The sequence below is a fragment of the Arvicanthis niloticus genome, chromosome 4 (genome assembly GCF_011762505.2).
Source record: "Arvicanthis niloticus isolate mArvNil1 chromosome 4, mArvNil1.pat.X, whole genome shotgun sequence".
Classification (NCBI taxonomy): domain Eukaryota; kingdom Metazoa; phylum Chordata; class Mammalia; order Rodentia; family Muridae; genus Arvicanthis; species Arvicanthis niloticus.
The window spans coordinates 15,230,183-15,249,634 of record NC_047661.1 but is presented as its reverse complement, the minus strand read 5'-3'; the positions used below and the strand labels follow the sequence as shown (position 1 = coordinate 15,249,634).

At 41.8% G+C, this 19,452-nt stretch overlaps 1 protein-coding gene across 1 annotated transcript in view; it reads left to right on the top strand.

Annotated features, from left to right (window-relative positions):
• Prkci (protein kinase C iota) overlaps positions 1 to 19,452 on the top strand; it is a 62,864-nt gene that overhangs the window by 15,018 nt on the left and 28,394 nt on the right. The window contains exon 2 of the mRNA XM_034499979.2: positions 14,682 to 14,803. Coding sequence (XP_034355870.1) covers positions 14,682 to 14,803 — 122 coding nt within the window. The remainder of the gene's footprint in view (positions 1 to 14,681; positions 14,804 to 19,452) is intronic.

The window sequence follows — 19,452 nt, the reverse complement described above, 5'->3', positions numbered from 1 at the left end:
GTAGATCCCCAGGGTAACCCAGCGATAATCAGCAGATTCCTTCTTGAGGCAGCGTCTTGCCTCTGCCCTCTAAATCATGCAAACGCTAGAGTGAGAAGCGGGATTTCTTTCCACAGCTCACCTGTCTTGTTTCACCAAAACCTGCATGTGAATTTGAGCCTGTGAGTGAAGCCTGTGGGCAAACAGCCAGTGTTTTCTGAATGGAGCTTCTGTTTCCTCTCTTCCTGTTAAGAGTGGCACTAGCCTCCATACCTTTTTGCTACTCTGTCACTATTTGAATTTTTGAAGAGACTCTTCCACTGTTGGAACAGAGTAAACTTTATTTTGTGTGTGTATTTTGCCTGCTTGTATTATGTAAGTTCACCACATGTGTGCCTTATACCTACAGAGGTCAGAAGAGAGCCGGGCAGTGGTGGCGCACACCTTTAATCCCAGCACTTGGGAGGCAGAGGCAGGAACTCAGATTTCTGAGTTCAGGACAGCCAGGACTACACAGAGAAACTCTGTCTCGAAAAACAAAACAAAACAAAAACAGAGGTCAGAAGAGGGCATCATTAGATGCCTTGGAGCTGGAGTTATGGTTGTCTGCGAGCTTCCAGATGGGTGCTAGAAACTGAATCTGGGTCTTTTGCAAGAGCAGCAAGTACTTTTAACTAATGAGCTATCTTGCTAGCCTCTTATTTTTTTAAATTTGTGTGTATGCTTGCATATCTATGGGTATATGCTACAATACGCCTATTGGGTGTCAGTATTAAATTTCAACCTCATTGCTGACAGGTGCCCCCCATGCTGGTCTTGAATTGACAGAGATCCATCTTCCTCTGCCTCCAAGTGCTGGAATTAAAGTGGTGCATCATCACACTTAGGGAGACAGAGTCTCTGGATCACTCCTGTGTACTCTGGATCCTGCCAGCTTCCAAGGTTTCTCCCATCTTCCCTCCAGTCTCGATATAGGTTACCATGACCTGCTTTAGGTGGGATCTGGCCATTTGAACTTGGTCTTTATCTGAGCCATCTCCACAGCCCTAGTCTGTTGTCTTAACTTAGAAGGCATCTATGACTTTTTAAATAATTACTAACGAGATTATGTGACTCTTCTCTACCTCTGAACCTTTTTTTTTTTTTTTTTTTTTTTTTTTTTTTTTTTTTTTTGGTTTTTCAAGACAGGGTTTCTCTGTGCATCCCTGGCTGTCCTGGAACTCACTCTGTAGACCAGGCTGGCCTCGAACTCAGAAATCCACCTGCCTCTGCCTCCCAAGTGCTGGGATTAAAGGCTTGCAGCCACCACCGCCCGGCCCTCTGAACCTTTTGATCCAGTGGTTTTACCATCTGTGGGTAATCCTGTGAGGCCAATTATTACTGATAAATTCAAATAAAATATTTTCTAAATAATTTATATTTCAGAAGAAAAGTTTATGTTTAAATAGCAGAACTCAGTGTTGCTTCTTCTTGCATTTACTTTTAAAATCAGCCCCCAGAAAGCTTTAAATTGTATATTTTACAAATAGTTTTGTCTTCTGAAGCCCACCCACACAGTTAATGATGTCCCCCTTTTTTCCTTTAAAAATTAAGTCAAACTATGCCTAAATTTGCCATTTAGGGACTCTTTGCAGTAAAACATTGATCTGTTGGCCATTAATAAAATAATTTATGCTAATGACGGAGTAAAGACAGAAGAATCATGTATATAATTTGTTTTCCATCGTCTGAATGCAATGTCTTCATCCTCAGCTTATTTTTAACTTGGTTATTGTAATTGTGATCTGGTCATTATGGAGTGTTGTAAACACGGTGCTTTCCCAAGCAGAGAAGTGTTTACACAAACGTTCCTTAAATGTTTTAGTTCCTGGAACTTAAGGCATGATAGTTGATAAACCACCACCTTCATTTAGTTTAAGGAAATGTGTACTTAGGCTTTTTAAATATTACACGGGTAGTATGTAATATTGTGATTATCCTTTCACTTGTGAGGCTAAGCAGGAGGATCAAGAAGTCAAAGCCAGCCTGGGTTTTTTCTTAACATGATTTTAAAAATATATTGAGTGATTACGTTCTGCCTTCTGAGTGATGATGTGATTTACTGAGTGGCAGGAGTTCTTTTGTTTCGGTGAAGCCTCTGATTCTTCTCACCTGGATGGATGCTTTGGCCTGGTCTAAATCTGGGTTGAATGTTCTGGCTGGCATGAGTCATCCAGATCTATCTCATGCTCTGCTCTGATGCTAATGCTTGTAAGTTTACTGCAGCCTCGCTGATTATTGTCTCCTATTTCTGTCACATGGGTGGGCTCTGAGGGGAAGGGTGGGGAATACATACATTTGCATTCTACTACCTTAAGTAGGTGCATGCTTGTGTTTCTGAAGGTGGGGTACTTTTTCTAATGATGTTTCACATCTGTTTAAAGTACTATATGGATATGTAATTAAAATTATTAAATACATACATAGTATGTTATATCTTTGTGGTATTTTAAGTACTAACATATTAATTATAGGTTGAAATTTATACCCAAGTGATAGAGTACTTGTCTAACATATTTGAGACCCTGGGTTCAAACCCCAGCACAATAAACAATGAAAAATACTCACTAATTTAATCTATTAAATCTGTAACATCATCTGTTAAATCTGTAACATCATCTGAGGTATTATTATCCCATTTTATGGAGAGACAAGGCACAGGGAAGGCAAATAACTCACTTTAGGTCACAGCAATATGGAAAATGATAGAACTTAGATTTAAACATAGTATCCTGGGTTTGCATGTCAAGGCCTTACCTGGCTTACTGTGACTACTTACTATCTTCTGTTCATTCACTATGGAGTACTGACACCTTTGTTCAACGTATATTCACTGGAGATCCAATGTAGGCAGATATTGCTTCAGGTGTTAGTAATATACAACAACATGTCTGTTGCCCCGTCCAGCAGGTCAGTGAACAGGGTCCAGGGGACCACCTGAAAGAGAGAATGGGGGAACAGGCAAACGATGGCTTGTCTAGAGTCTTATTAAACCATTGATTTTAATCTTTTCACAAAGAGGCAGAATGTGGGGAAGGGGATGACGCAGGAGCTTAGGTATTGGGGGGGTGGGGGGGGGGAAGGGGATGGCGAGTACAGATATCTTCCAGAACAGAGTGTTGGCTGGTTGAAAGTTTACAGAAGAAGCAGGGAACAGGTCACTATGACTCTGTCTGTGATTCATTTGTTCTAATCTAAGCTGGTACTTTCCACCAAGGCTACCTAGCCACAGGTCTGTGACTACTAGTTCTTATCCAGGCTGGTAATTTTCCACTAAGGCTGCCTGTTTACAAGATCTATAGCTATCTGTTCTAGGGTCAATGTTTTTCCACAGAAACCAAGACTCTGTGTTGGCAGGCATATATGACTTAGGCCTACGGCTGATTTAGGCCTTCAGAGTATAAGCAAGACTGCTCCTGACAGTCTGTCCTCCTGGATAGTATATTTAGTAAGGGGAGACACTAGAAACTCTGATATATATATATATATATATATATATATATATATATATATATATCCCAAGAATAAAGATTAGCATTATGTATTTAAGTGAACTAAATTATTTTTAAAAAAAATTTATTTGTGCCCTCTTTTGGTCCCTTTGGCTAGGGCAGACACCTAGCTGGTCTGCTCCCGTGAAGACACCATATCCTGAGCTATCCTAGAAAAGGCACTGTACTCAGCAGTGGGTAAGAACCCTCTCCCACTACCCTACGCCCTAGAGCTACAGTTGGGAGGCTGGGATACTCAGGACCCATCAGCCACCCAAACCCCGCCCCTCTGGAATACCACTTCCTTTCCGTCCCTCTCTTGGTTCCTTTGGCAGGAGCAGACACCTAGCTGATCTGCTCCTGTGAAGACACCATATCCTGAGCCATCCTAGAGGATGCACTCAGAGCAGCAGGATTTCAGGATCCCAGAGGCAGCCCAAGTCCCAGGAGTTCTTCCACCCAGGGTCTCAGGACCAAAGGATCACAGAGACATCTGGACTCTGAGGAGTTCTGACACAGCAAGATAGCTGGAAAGACAGGCTCCAGTCAGAGACAGTGAGTTCAGGAAGCACTAGAGTTAACTAGATGGTGAAAGGCAAGCACAAGAACATAAGCAACAGAAACCAAAGTTACTTGGCATCATCAGAACCCAGTTCTCCCACCATAGCAAGTCCTGGACACCCCATCACACCAGAAAAGCAGGATTCAGAATTAAAATCACTTCTCATGATGATGATAGAGGACTTTAAGAAGGACATGAATAACTCCCTTAAAGAAATACAGAAGAACACAGGTAATCGGATAGAAGCCCTTAAAGAGAAAACACAAAAAATCCCTTAAAGAATTACAAGAAAATGGAACCAAACAGGTGAAGGAATTAAACAAAACCATCCAAGATCTAAAAATGGAAGTAGAAACAATAAAGAAATCTCAAAGGGAGACTACCCTGGAGATAGAAAACCTAGGAAAGAGATCAGGAGTCATAGATGCAAGCATCACCAACAGAATACAAGAGATAGAAGAGAGAATCTCATGTGCAGAAGATACCATGGAAAACATTGACACAACTGTCAAAGAAAATGCAAAATGCCAAAAGCTCCTAACCCAAAACATCCAGGAAATCCAGGACACAATGAGAAGACCAAACCTAAGGATAATAGGTATAGATGAGAGTGAAGATTCTCAATTTAAAGCGCCAATAAGTATCTTCAACAAAATTATAGAGAAAAACTTCCCTAACCTAAAGAAAGAGATGCCCAGGAACATACAAGAAGACTACAGAACTCCAAATAGACTAGACCAGAAAAGAAATGCCTCCCGTCACATAATAATCAAAACATCAAATGCACAAATCAAAGAAAAAATACTAAAAGCAGTAAGGGAAAAAGGTCAAGTAACATATAAAGGCAGACCTATAAGAATTACACCAGCCTTCTCACCAGAGACTATAAAAGCCAGAAGATCCTGGACTGATATCATACAGACCCTAAGAGAACACAAATGCCAGCCTAGACTACTCTACCCAGCAAAACTCTCAATCACTATAGATAGATGGAGAAACCAAGATATTCTATGAAAAAACAAATTTACACAATATCTTCCCACAAACCCAGTACTTCAAAGGATAATTGATGGAAAACTCCAACACAAGGAGGGAAACTACAACCTAGAAATAGCAAGAAAGTAATCTTCCAACAAACCCAAAAAAAGATAGCTACACAAACATAATTCCACCTCTAATAACAAAAATAACAGGAAGCAAAAATCATTTTTCCTTAATATCTCTTAACATCAATGGACTCAATTCTCTAATAAAAAGATGTAGACTGTCAAACTGGATACATAAACAGGACCCAGAATTTTGCTGCATATAGGAAATGCACCTCAGTGGCAAAGATAAAAACTACATCAGAGTGAAAGGATGGAAAACAATTTTCCAAGCAAATGGTCCTAAGAAACAAGCTGGAGTAGCCATTCTAATATCAAATAAAATCGACTTTCAACCAAAAGTAATCAAAGAAGATAAGGAAGGACACTTTATACTCATCAAAGGAAAAATCTACCAAGAGGAACTCTCGATTCTGAACATACTAAAGCTCAAAGCACACATTGCACCTCACACAATAATAGTGGGGGATTTCAGCACCCCACTCTCAGCAATAGACAGATCATGGAAACAGAAACTAAACAGAGACACAGTGAAATTAACAGAAGTTATGAACCAAATGGATTTAACAGATATCTATAGAACTTTTCATCCCAAAACAAAAGAATATACCCTTTTCTCAGCACCTCATGGTACCTTCTCTAAAATAGACCATATAATTGGTCACAAAACAGGCTTCAACAGATAGAAAAAGATTGAAATAATCCCTTGCATCCTATCAGATCACCATGGACTAAGGCTGGTCTTCAATAATAACAAAAACAATGGAAAGCCCACATACATGTGGAAACTGAACAACCCTCTGCTCAATGATGACCTGGTAGAGGAAGAAAATAAAGACTCTGTAGAATTTAATGAAAATGAGGACACATCATACCAAAACTTGTGGGACTCCATGAAAGCAGTGCTAAGAGGAAAACTCATAGCTCTAAGTGCCTACAAAAAGAAACTGGAAAGAGCACACACTAACAACGTGACAGCACACCTGAGAAAGCTCTAGAACAAAAAGAAGCAAATACACCCAAGAGGAGTAGAAGGCAGGAAATAATAAACTCAGGGATGAAATCAACCAAGTGGAAATAAAAAGAACTATACAAAGTATCAATTAAACCAGGAGGTGGTTCTTTGAGAAAATCAACAAGATAGATAAACCCTTAGCAAAATAGATTAACCCAGACTAACCAGAGGGCACAGAGACAGTATCCAAATTAATAAAATCAGAACTGAAAAGGGAGATATAACAACAGAAACTGAGGAAATTCAAAAAATCATCAGATCCTACTACAAAGGCCTATACTCAACAAAACTGGAAAATCTGGATGAAATGGACAATTTTCTAGACAGATACTAGGTATCAAAGTTAAATCAGGATCAAATAAACCATCCTGGAATTCTCAACTGAGGAAACTCGAATGGCCAAGAAGCACCTAAAGAAATGTTTAATATCCTTAGTCATTAGGGAAATGCAAATCAAAACAACCCTGAGATTTCACCTCACACCAGTCAGAATGGCTAAGATCAAAAACTCAGGTGATAGCAGATGCTGGCGAGGATGTAGAGAAAAAGGAACACTCCTCCATTGTTGGTAGGATTGCAAGCTGGTACAACCACTCTGGAAATCAGTCTGGTGGTTCCTCAGAAAATTGGATATAGCATTACCTGAGGACCCAGCTATACCACTCCTGGGCATATACCCAGAAGATGCTCCAACATATAACAAGGACACTGCTCCATTATGTTCATAGCAGCCTTTTTTATAATAGCCAGAAGCCGGAAAGAACCCAAATGTCCTTCAACAGAGGAATGGATACAGAAAATGTGGTATATATATACAATGGAGTATTACTCAGCTATTAAAAACAGTGAATTTGAGAAATTCTTAGGCAAATGGATGGAACCAGAAAATATCATCCTGAGTGAGCTAACCCAGTCACAAAAGAACACACATGGTATGCACTCACTGATAATTGGATATTAGCCCAAAAGCTCACAATACCCAAGATGCAACTCATAGACCACATGAAGCTCATGAAGAAGGAAGACCAAAGTATGGGAGCAAATATGGAGCAAATATGGAGACAGAGCGTGGGACAGAAACTGAAGGAGGGGTCGTCTGGAGACCGTTCCACCTGGGTATCCATCCCATGTGCAGTCACCAAATGTAGTCGCTGGTGTGGATGCCAGGAAGTGCATGCTGACAGGACCCTGATATAGCTGTCTCCTTAGAGGTCTGCCAGAGCTTGAAATATACAGAGGCAAATGCTCACAGCTAACCATTGAACTGATCATTGGGTTCCCAATGGAGGAGTGAGAGTGAAGACTGAAGGAGCTGAAAGAGTTTGTGGCCCCATGAGGAGAGCAACAATACCAACCAATCAGAGCTCCCAGGGTCTAAACCATCCTGGGAGCACATAGGGAGCAACCCATAGCTCCAGCTGTATATGTAGGGGAGGATGGCCTTGTTGGGCATAGGTGGGAGAGGAGATCCTTGGTCCCATGAAGGCTGGATGCCTAGTCTGGGGGAAATTGTGGGTGGGGAGGTGGGTGGGGGCACATCCTCATAGAAGCAGGAGGAGGGGTGATGGGATAGGGGGTTCCTGGGTGGGGTTGGGGGGAAATGGGGAAAAGGGATCACATCTGAAATGTAAGTAAAATGTCCAATAAAAAAATTTTTAAAAAGATTTATTAAAACACTTATTTACTTCATTTTATGTGTATAAGAGTATATTTGCCTGAATGTATGCATGCATGCATACATGCATGTATGTGTATTATGTGCATGCCTGGAGGTCAAAGAGGACATTTGATTCCCCTGGAATTTGAGTTAGAGATGATCATGTGGTTGCTGGGAACTGAACCCAAGTCCTTTGCAAGAGCAACAAGTGCTCATTGCTGAGCCATCTCTGAGCCCTAATATTTATTTGATTATTTATTTATATATACATGCCTACAGGAGTTTACGTGTGCCCATGAAGAGGCCAGAGCCATCAGATCCCCCTGGAACTAGTTACCTGCAGTTTTGAGTCCTGGGAAAACAACCTGAGTCTTCTGAAGAGCAGCAAGTGCTTTTAACCACTGAGCCATTTCTCCATGCCCCCAAACTAAGGTTTAAATCAAGGATTAAATTGTTCACTAGCCAGGCTTGTAAAAACAGAGCTGTGCCAATTATACTTTTTGTTGAAAACTATAAATATAAATCTTTCATATACTGTAGTAGTCTGAATATTTTTGTCCAACCTGCTCCCTGCCCCAGAATTTACTGTTGAAATTGCCACAAAAGGTGTTAGAAGATGAGGAGTCTACTGGAAGTTGCATTGGCTCTCATGAATGGGATCAGTACCTGTGTGAAGTGATGCAGTTAAGGCCTGTTTCTGAGGATACAAGTAGAAGCTGCAAGTCTTTGCAACAGAAGTTGGAGCTGACCAGATAGTAAAGCTAAGGCGCTTTCTTCCTAAACTTCAATCTCCAGACAGAGAGACATAATAAACTCATTCTTGTTGTTTGTGAGTATCACATGCGTAGAGCTTATTAAATCAAACGGAGAGAACTAAGCATTGCCTGGCATCTGCTGTGGAAAGGCATCAGGCGGGGTATGAGCATGGGTGAGTGCTGCTATGACTGACAGTTATGGAGGAGAAGGGTCAAGGGAGGAGGCTTTGAGAGGCTTTCTGTGCTTCTGTAGCAGTATTACAGAAAGCATAATCTACACAACACAGTAGTGTCTCAGTTCAGAAGCTGGAAGGTATGGCGTAAACAGTTTTGCTATCTAGTTAAAGGTCTTATTTCTCTGTCCAGGATGGCACTGGTTTTTTCTGTTTTCCAGTAAAGGCTCACATTTCACAGTAAAGGCATAGAGAGAGGGCAGAACAGAGCCCCCGGTAGTTTCCTCCAGTCTTGTAAACGCACTAACTAATTCATGAGGACCAAACCTTAATCAAACTGAACCTTAATCACTTCCCTAAAGACCCACATCTCTTCTTTTCTGTTTGTTCTTTTCCTTTTGACTAGGTCTCATTATGTAGCTCTGGCTTGCTTGGAACTTACTATGTAGATTAGGCTAGTATTGAACTCATAGAGTTCCCAAGTAGGGTCGAAGGCATGCAACACCACACCCACCATGTTCCCTCTTCTTAAAACCACCACAGTGGAGACTAAGTTACATGATAAATTTTGGAGGGGACATACAGTCAAGCTAGGAATAGGTAGAAAAAAAATCAAGCCACCCTGAAGTCGCAACTGGAAACTGGCATTCTCCGGGACATGTACAGGATGAGTGGACCCTTGAGGAGTCTTCTGAGTTGAACCTAGGACCTTCACGTTCCATAAGGCTGCTTAAGAATGGGGTTTGTCTGTGTCTGCAGTCAAGGACTCAGATCTTTGAAGGGGCTGATAACAGGAGGTAGTTTGGCAGCACCAGCAGCACTGAAATCCTCGGTCCTCCATTGCTGCTGGGGGCACAGTAGTGCTCACAGCAGGGCACACAGGGCTGTGGCTGAGGAGAAGAGCAGGTCAGTACAGACTCAGTTTCAGGATCCTTTAGATTAGGATTTGGATTTGAGTTCCTTTCTCCTGTCAAAAACACCGTCATGACCCTGTGATTTGCCTTTGAAATTCTTTCAGGTGAGATATACTGTTTAGATGGACAGTTATAAAGTTTGAATAAGATATGATTACTTAAACACTTGTGACATATTGTCCTACAAAGCTGGACATAGGATATGGTGGGCCACACCTTTGATCCAAACACCCAGGAGGCAGGCAGTCACATCCGTGAGCTCTAGGTCAGCCTGGTTTACATAGCAAGTTCCAGGGCGGGCAGGGCTACATTATGCGACCCTAAAATAAAAAGCAAAACAAGTCTATGAATATTTATAATAATGATAATAATAATAAATACTCCCTTGTCAAAGTGTATTTGATGGAAAATGGCTTTCTATGGAAACTTCTTTCTGCATATCCTGCATTTCTATAGTACAACAAGCTTGTGCCCTTGCTGTGTTAATAGAAATATGAATGTATTTACATGTAAAGAAGTTTAGCTTTTAGTTGCTTATAACTTAGTTATAGATGTGTTACCAATAGACTAATTAATTAAAAGAATATAAGACAGGTTTAGAATTAGAAGACATCGTGTGGTTAGCAGTTGAATGGAATGTGATGTTGATGGTGCTTCTCTCTGTCTGTGTAAACTGAGCCTTAATTTGAGGGACTGTCAAGAGTAGACTCCTATAATCAAGACCTTAAGGATGTGAGACTGAGTAGATTAGAGTCTATAGTAGATTATTTGTATTAGGTGGTATGATTGAGTTGAAAAAAAGAAGTTAGAATAAGATATTTATTTGTTTGTTTGTTTGTTTGTTTATTTATTTATGTCTTCTGAGACAGGCTTTCTCTGTGTAGCTCGGGCTGTCCTCAAACTCACTCTGTAGACCAGGATGGCCTCAGACCAACAGGGATCCTCCTGCCTCCTCCTGAGTGCCAGAATTACAGGTGTGCTCCATGACCACCCCTCGAGATCTAGAGTCCTAAATATAACAGTTGTAACATAGTAATATCTTTATGTAAGACAATTTGCATATAGAGATAAAGAGTAAGCACAGAATGTGAACTTAATTTCAGAGGTGGTGTGGGGAGGAGGGGAAGAGGAGGAAGAGACCATAGCAATGGCACTGAGATTGTCTTGTGTCAGGATGCAGAGAGGAGGAGACTTTGGAGCACTCACTTCCAAAATATCTTCATCAAACCCCTTCCCTCAGGGCTCAGGGACCTGTGTGGAAGAGGACACAGAAAGATTGTAAGAGCCAGAGGTGGTGGATGAATCCAGCAACGCTGATGCTCAGACTGGTTGCATGCCTTAGATCCGCACAGGGTTACCCTAGACAAAATCTCAGCACTGAGAAGGGGAGTGGACACAAACCCTACCCCTAACGAGAAGCTGTCTGCACCTGACAACTGGGAAGGAAAATCAGTTCCCCCAGTGGAGCATCAGCAGGCACTGCAGCAGCGCTCCAGGCCAGCCCCATGCTTAGGATAGCTGAATGAGTAAGATGGACTTCATGACTGATTTGTGTGGAGGCTTGTTGTGGTAGTTTGTCTTACTGGTTTTTGGTTTTGATTTTGATTTTTGTTTTTTTATGTTGTTGTTTGGGGCAGGGGTGGGAAAGGAAAAGAGCGTGAAGTTAGGTGGGAGGAACTTGGGAGAGGAAACATGATCCAAAAATAATGTAAGAAGAGCTTTTGTTAATTTGTTTTTCCTTGATTGAAGATACTCTTTATACAATGTACTTTGATATAGTTTCCCCTCCCCTGCTCCTTCCAGTTCCTTCCCTCCTTTTATCCATAACCTTTCTGTCTCTCAGAAAACAGCCATCTAAAGAATAATAATATTATAATAATATAATACAGTAGGATAAATCAAAAACAATAATAATATAATACAGTAGGATAAATCAAATATAATAATATAATAAAAAATATAAAAAATAATAATATAATACATAGGATAATATAAAAAATAATAATATAATACAGTAGGATAAATCAAAAACAAACAAATCAACTATGACAAAACAACCAAGTAAGAGAAAGTACAAGTACATAGATGCAGAGACACCAGTGTTGGTGCACACAGAGATCATCAAAACCCAAACCAGAAGCCATGATAATATACACAGAGGATCTGGACGTGTAAACAACAGAGAGCCCTGACTTAAAACCTCCAGAGCTGCCCTTGAGTTCACTTGTATTCCATCTACTCTATGAGGCCCACCCTTAAGACGGGCTTTCCCTGTGAGACTCCTTTTGGGAAAACTGACTTTTCATTTCCAAGCAGCTATGAATTGGAGCTAGCTTCTGGGTTAGGTTTGGGGCAGTGTTGACCCTTCCTTCAGCTCTAGAACCCTATCTGGTGCAGATCCATGCAGGCCCTGTGCATGCTACCGTAGTCTGTGAGTTCATGTGTGTGCCAGTCCTGTTGTGTCTAGAAGGTCTTGATTTCTTTATTATCCCACCCCTCACCCCCTCTGGCTATTACACTCTTTCTGCCTCCTCTTCCTCAGTTCTCTGAGTTCTGAGGTCAGGGATTTTGATGGAGACATCTCATTTAGGGCTAAGAGTTCTAAAGACTCTCTCAGTGCCTAATGTCTGGCTGTGGGACTCTGCCTCTGGTCCTGTCTGCTGCAGGAGGAAGCTTCTCTGATGGTGACTGAGCAAAGTACAGATTTAGGAGTTGGGGGAGGGGAAAACATGACCAAAATATATTTAAAATATTTAAGTAAAAATAGTGTCTTGTGTTTTGGGAGTAAAGACAAAAGGAGACTAGGTGTTTAGATCACTAGCTGGATTGCAAAGAAGCAAGCCTATTGTTAGGAAAGTTATGGCAAGAGACGGCTTGTGAGAACTTAAAGTGACCACCCCTGAAGAGGCCATCCAGGTTCTGTGTCTCCTTGGCTCTCTGCTGGCTTTCTGTAGCTCCTGAAGACCACAGCTAGAGCTTCTTTTGGCAGATAACACGTGGCTGTTCTGTGGTTCTTTGGAGGCAACAGCAAGCCTTTGCTTTAAATTTCTTCTTAACAAAATATGTCCTTTGTGTTCTGTATTTCAACTACCCAAGTCTGTTTTTCATGGTTCCTTTCTGTCCTCACTTCCCTCCTTTCACCAGTGAACAAGTATCTATTGTGTGCGTGAGAGTTCCTGGAAAGAACAGTACCTTCCACCACACCTTCTGCCAGCCTGTTGGTTGAAGTGGGGAGGTTGAAACACTGCAGGTGCAGAGCCTAATAACAGTTTATCTTGGGCTCTTTTTAGCTCCCTAAACAGCCACTCCTTGTCCATCTCTGTGTCTGACCTCACATCCTGTGTCTAGCAAGTGAAACATTTTGGAATGTATTAACTTGAGTGACCACTAGCTTTGATCATCCAGAAGGCTAAGAATGTCCTCAGCTGGCATCTGAGGCCTAGAGAAGGGGTTTCCCCATTTTGTTGTACACTGTCTCTCTGATGGTCCTCTGGTGTATTTGAGAAGTGCATTTGATTGAAGGTTTTTGTTTTTTTTTTTTTCTTCTATTACTATGAGAACTTCACAAAAATACTACCATGTTGAAAAATGGAGTTTGGGGTAACTTGACTCTGTGACTCCTGGTCATGGCACTCATATTTAGCTCTAGAATAAGGATCTCTTACCTATTTTGAGGTGAGATCTATGTTTTGACAGTAAAGTATCATTCTGTGCTAAGATTGTATTGACCTCTAGGAGTATAAAGGAAAACAAAAAACAAGAAAAAAAACCCATGTCTCTGACATCTCATTGTATTCCAGTTGGGACAGAGGGTAAAAATACAAGCATGCATTTGGCTGCAATTGGAGAGGTAGGTCTGCCAGGTAGCCGGTGACAGCTTATGAGGGGCCTGTAGACCCCGATGTTCTAGCTTTCTTTCTAGTTGCTGTGATCAAATACCCCAATAAAAGCAACCTAGGGGAGATGGTACTTACTTAGCTCAGTTTCAGGTGTAGGCCATTGTAGAGGGGTCATGTTGAGAGAAAATACCACACAGATTTATCCCCGACCAACCTAAGCTAGACTGTCACTCACTGCACTCTCCCCAGGTGATTCTAGACTGTTACCACATCCAAAATAAAGCTAGCCATCCCGCTTCCCTAAGGAAGTTAACGTTTACTCTGCTTGATAGAAGCCTGTGTGTTTACCACAAGAAGGGCATAAATTATGTTGATTTTATCAAGACCTTGAAGACAGTCCAGCACTGGGAGTGTTGTGTAAAAGTGGCCTTGTGTGGAGGTTAGAGCTTTGAAAACCCTTCCTTCCAGGGCTGCTTAGGTGGAACGCCTGACAGCTAGAGCTCACTTAAGAACAGTACAAGTTACACTGAATAGCTGCTTATTGGATTTATTTAATTTGTTCATCTAATGCTGTCAAGGGAAGTATGCATTAACATATTATTTACATATTTATTATCACTTTCATTAATAAAAATATATTTCTGTGTTTGAGGAGGAAGATTTATACTAAAGGAAGCTACTTTAAAGCAGAAAGCTGAAAATGAGAAAAGAGATGTTGAACTCATGCTATACAAGGATGATTGACAGATTGGCAGTGGGTTATTTGTGAATTCAGGGCCAAGAGAGCCAAGGAGCCAGGGTACCAGAAGCAGTGACTTAGATGAACGGTAGATTATGAGGGTGGAAAACGGGGGACAGAGGTCGAAACACATTTTCAGTGAGTAGAAGCAAATGCTTGTAGGGAGTGGGTGTGGGGTTGCAAGGCCTCCTGGAGGAGACACAGCAGTGAGGTGCTTCTTCAGTGAAAGGACATGGACTTGGGCTCCTCAGGAACCTGTTGGTGTTGTTTCCAGCTCATTTCCTACTGCAAATTTATTTTGTTAACGTTTTACTGTTTCATGCAGCATTGACTAGTCTGTCACAGCAGGCATGTAGTCACATGTCACATGTAGGTCAGTATGGCTTTAAACATGAAACCCTTTCTTTTTCAGGGATATTATGATAACACACTTTGAGCCTTCCATCTCCTTTGAGGGACTTTGCAGTGAGGTTCGAGATATGTGTTCTTTTGACAATGAGCAGCCGTTCACCATGAAATGGATAGACGAGGAAGGTGAGTGACTGGGCCGGGTGGGAGCTGGGGCGGGGTGTTCCTGAGCTGTGCCTTAAGATAAAGCAAGACTCCTAGGAAATTCAAGGGAAGGATAAAGTAGAAACTTAATGCCATGTACATAGATTAAGATAGAAGATTGAAATCAAAGCATACAATCTTTGGGTTTTGCCTCTGCAAAATGGAGCAAAACTAATGCCTTCTCCTCCAGTTAAGACCAGGACTCCCCACCCCCAGTTAAGGTGAATGTTTTATCAGTGTGTCATTTTAATTTACATTTTAATATAAGAGTTTTCCTGTTCTTGATTGAACTGTAGACCAGTCCTAGTTCATTTAGGGTGATATTAAGGTCAGAGCCTTAATCACCTAGAGACATGTGTTCACAAAGCATTGATGAACTGTCTGAGGATAGACAGTTCTCAACTCAAGAAGGGCATCACAACTGGACATGTATGTTTGTTGGTGTTCTTTTAAGGACTAGGACTAACAGAATGATAGAACGGGCAGCTTCCTCAGTGAGAAGACATTAAATCAGGGCTTCTCTCAGTCCACTGTTTTTATTTTCAGTTCATTTCATATTGTAATTGCATTAATATTTTAATTTTGGTGTACACACACATATATATAAATGACGTTTATTAGAGCGGCTTACAGGCTATGGACTGGGTAGTCCAATGATGACGAAAGGCCAAGGATCTGGTGCTTGTTGAGTCCATAAAACTGGGTACTGAGAAGTCCTGATCTGGCTCTGGGGTCCTGGGGAATTCCTAGAGAGCTGCTGGTCTTCAGTGTAGTTAGAATACTGAAGATTCTAATACCAGAGAAGGAATGCTCTAACATCAGGGTAATTGAACTTGCTAGCAAGAATGAAGCAAATGCTTGTAGGGAGTGGCAAAAAACAAAAGTCTCCGATTTGTATGCTCTTTTATGTTGGCTGCCCCCAGAAGATGTGGCGGCATCTTCCTGATTTAAGGTAGGCCTTCCCACCGCAGATGATGCAGTCAAGAAACCCACACAGATGTACCAGCTGCTTGGGGTTTTGTTGATTCCAGATGTAGTCGACCTTGGCTACATGACAACTGAGATTGGCCATCGTGTGTGTACTAAATGTGATGAGTTCTGGAATGCAAAAACCCAGGGGCCAGGGAATGAAGAAAGCAGCACCTGTGTCTGCCTGAAATGCCAAAGTTTGAACTAAACCTGTCAACAAAGAGTAAACTTTTTGAGGTGGAAGACATAAGGAGAAAAACATATAGGCTGAAGAGCAAGATGGAAAGAAAGGCGCTGGTGGCCTAGGCATGGTGGCATACTCCTTTAATTCCAGCACTCAGAGGGCAGAGGCAAACTCTGTGAGGCAAACTCTTGCTCTGTGAGGCCAGCCTGATCTGCAGAGCAAGCTCCAGGACAGCCAGAACTCCACAGCAAGACCCTGCCTAAAAATGAAAAAGGTGCAGACCATAGGAAGAACCTTGAGAGTAGGCCATGACTTCGTCCCTAAAGCTGAAGTAGACAGTGGTGAGCTGTGAACTTGGCTGGGGCCTTGTTGCTCATAGTTGGGAGTGTGGAACATTTCAGAGGTACTCAGTTCCCACCAGTCTCCTCAGTCTGTTTTAACTACATCCCCACTAAGTTATAGGAATATAGAAATTGATAACCATAGGAGAAGATCCTGAAAGACATAAACTCCATCCATTAGTTAGCACTTTTGTAAATCTAGTCAAATGCCAGCACCCATGTGGTAGATCACAACTATCTGTAACCGGTTCTGTCAGGGGAACTACACCTATGCAAGAGCCACAGTGAGCGCTTTTCACTGCTGAGCCATCTCACCAACCCCTAATTTGGCCTGTTTGTTTGTTTGTTTAGTAAAAGCAGGTCTTGTTTTGTGGTCCTGGCTGACCTGTAACTTGGAGTGACACCTCACCCCACCCCACCCTGCTTCTTTGGTGCCGTTGTGTGAGTGAGCTAGAAGGCCACAGTACACAACATTTTAAGTGAACAGTATTCTGTAACCATCACTGCATGCGTTCTTGTACAGGAATGATGGATGTGAGTTATTTTATTTCTTTGTGTAGTTTTAAAGTTTATTTTTAACTGAAAGTATATATGATTGTAAAGTACAGTATGATGCTTTTTTGTTGTGTGTGTGTGTTTAATGTATATGGGTGTTTTGCTTACGTGTATCTCTATGCACCATATGTATATACAGTGTCTGAGCAGGCTAGAAGAAGGTTTGAGTCCCATGGAACTGAAGTTACAGTTTTTAGCCACTAAGTGGTTAATGGAAATAGAACCCAAGTCCTCCAGGAATGGAGCTGTTTCTGTGACAAACCTGCCCTATTTTTTGAAGAATTGTAGAAGACTTTGGGATTTTGAACTAGAAAAGTTACACTTAAATGCTGTAAGCAGGGTTAAATAGGCCATCCTAGTAGGAGCTTGGAAGACAGTAGTGCTGAGATCAGTGTGAACTATGTAGGCCCAGCTCAAAATGTTTCAGAGGAAAGCAGTATTAACAACAGGGCTAGAACATTCCTGTGACTATTTTGGCAAAAAATGTGGCTTCTTCTGTAGTTCTAAGAATTTGCCTGAGGCTAACTTGAAAAGAAAACTTGGAGGATGAGATTTCAGGAGGATCTAATTAATATCATGTGATTATTAGTAACTACTCTGGTGCAGGTCGCTAGTGAAAAAGAACAAGTGAGGCAAGCAAGAGTAATATAAAACTACAGGTTGAAGAGAAAAATGGGAGGCAGTGAAATGTTGGGGGCCAAGGCTTGTGCTGAAAGAGGGGAGTGGATTAAGAAGAGGCCTTATGTGCCCTGGAACAAGGGGATCAGAGCAAGACCCCACCCAACTAAGCTTTCTACTGAAAAGAAAGACCTGAGGAATGTTCTGCTCTTCAAAAGCTACAAGAAGGAATGTTTCTGCTAATATGATTCAAGGAGGGGACCAGGCCCCAAATGGACACCTGAACCTCACTGTTGTCCTTGTGGTTCTAGCTTTAGAGTAATGAAAATTCCTGAGGAAAGGGGTTATGGAACCTTCTCCATGGTTAAGGAGAACCAATGAGGGAGAGCACCTGGCAGGGGTGTTCCTGCATGAAAGCCACAAGAAGCCATCGTATGAAGTTTTGAGAGCAACTGGGTTGTTAGAGACCCCTCAATATTAGACATGCCAGAGCTGTGGGATGTCTGCCAAGGAGATATGCACACCCGGAATGGAACCAGCCCAAGATTATCTCGCAGGCAACAAAGCTAGAAGGAAGGCCATTCAAGACTTGCAGTTTACCCTGCTGTATTTTGGTCTAGTGGTTCCTCTCTATGCCCTGATAACTCCCTTTTGAACGATAATAGATATTCCGTGCCATTGTATGTCAGAAATATGCAAATTTGTTGTTTTATTTTCCAGAGGGTTACAGTTAAGAGTTTGACTTGAGTCTCAGAAGAGACTTTCGACTTTTAAATAGTGTTGAGCATGAAAGACTTTGGGGACCTTTGAAGTTTGATTAAATGCATTTTGCCTTATGATATGACCATGAACCCAAGGAAGCCACAGAGTGGAAAGTGGATTTAAATATAATGAACTATGACCTAAGTTTTGTTTCTGCATCTTGTCAGGTTATTTTACACACAATTGGATCTTTCATATTTAACATCTTTTTTTTTAAGCCTAATGCTTATTTGCTTCTTTTTATAGGTAAAAACAAACAAAAACCAGGGCTGTATTGAAAACAAGAATAGGCCTACTGGTTAATATCCAGATCTTATTAATTCTTTAATTACCTCTAAATTAGCTGCAGTGAGCAAATACTCAGAATGCATTTGTGTTTTATTCTAGACATTTAGAATTTGGTAATAGAGTTAACTTTGAAAAATACCTTTCCTGGTCATTTTTGTTTTATAATGGCTTATATAAACTGCTTTATGTATCAAACATATGGTCAAAAAAGGTCACACATATCACTCAGGCACTCAATCTGTAGAGCCGTGAATGGATGGCTTGGTTTCTGGTGTGGCACAGGCCTCAAACCCCGACCCCAATGGGGCAATGGCAGGTGTTCAGTCACATCCCCAGACCCCAGGCTCCTGACACGCCATTAACCTGTGCCTTGCAGTCACGTATGGCGATGTAGCCCCTCCCAAAGAGGTGTCACCTAACACAAGTAGAGGGTGTGACTACAGGCTTTAGCCTCAAGAGATTTCCATATTAATGAGATACCTAAAGGCCAGAGGGCGTAGCTAATTACATATTCTTTTCCCAGGCCCTCCTCCCTCCCTATTTAAATCAGGTCCCCCTGACTTAAGGGGGGGTGCATCCAGACCATCTATCATCTGCCATGTCAATAAAGCTCTTGGAACCCTGGACTCCATCATGTCTTTTGGGAGCCTGCCATAGAAAAACGGAGAAGGCCTTTAATGCCGCTGCCTCCTCCGTAGCTGCAGCTGCTTAATCTCTTGCCTGGAGAGCTTCTCTGCATTCAGCCATGGGGACCACCGTTTCAATCAAACAAGCTAGCCAAGCCGTTCTAAGCCAAGCGAGTAACCAAAGAATCCCTTTCCCATGGGGCATGGCCAGAGCTCCCCCGCCCCATTTCTCTCAGAGTGTGGGCCAGTCGCGCGCTCACACGTCCCCAGTCTCAACTCTTCCAAGGC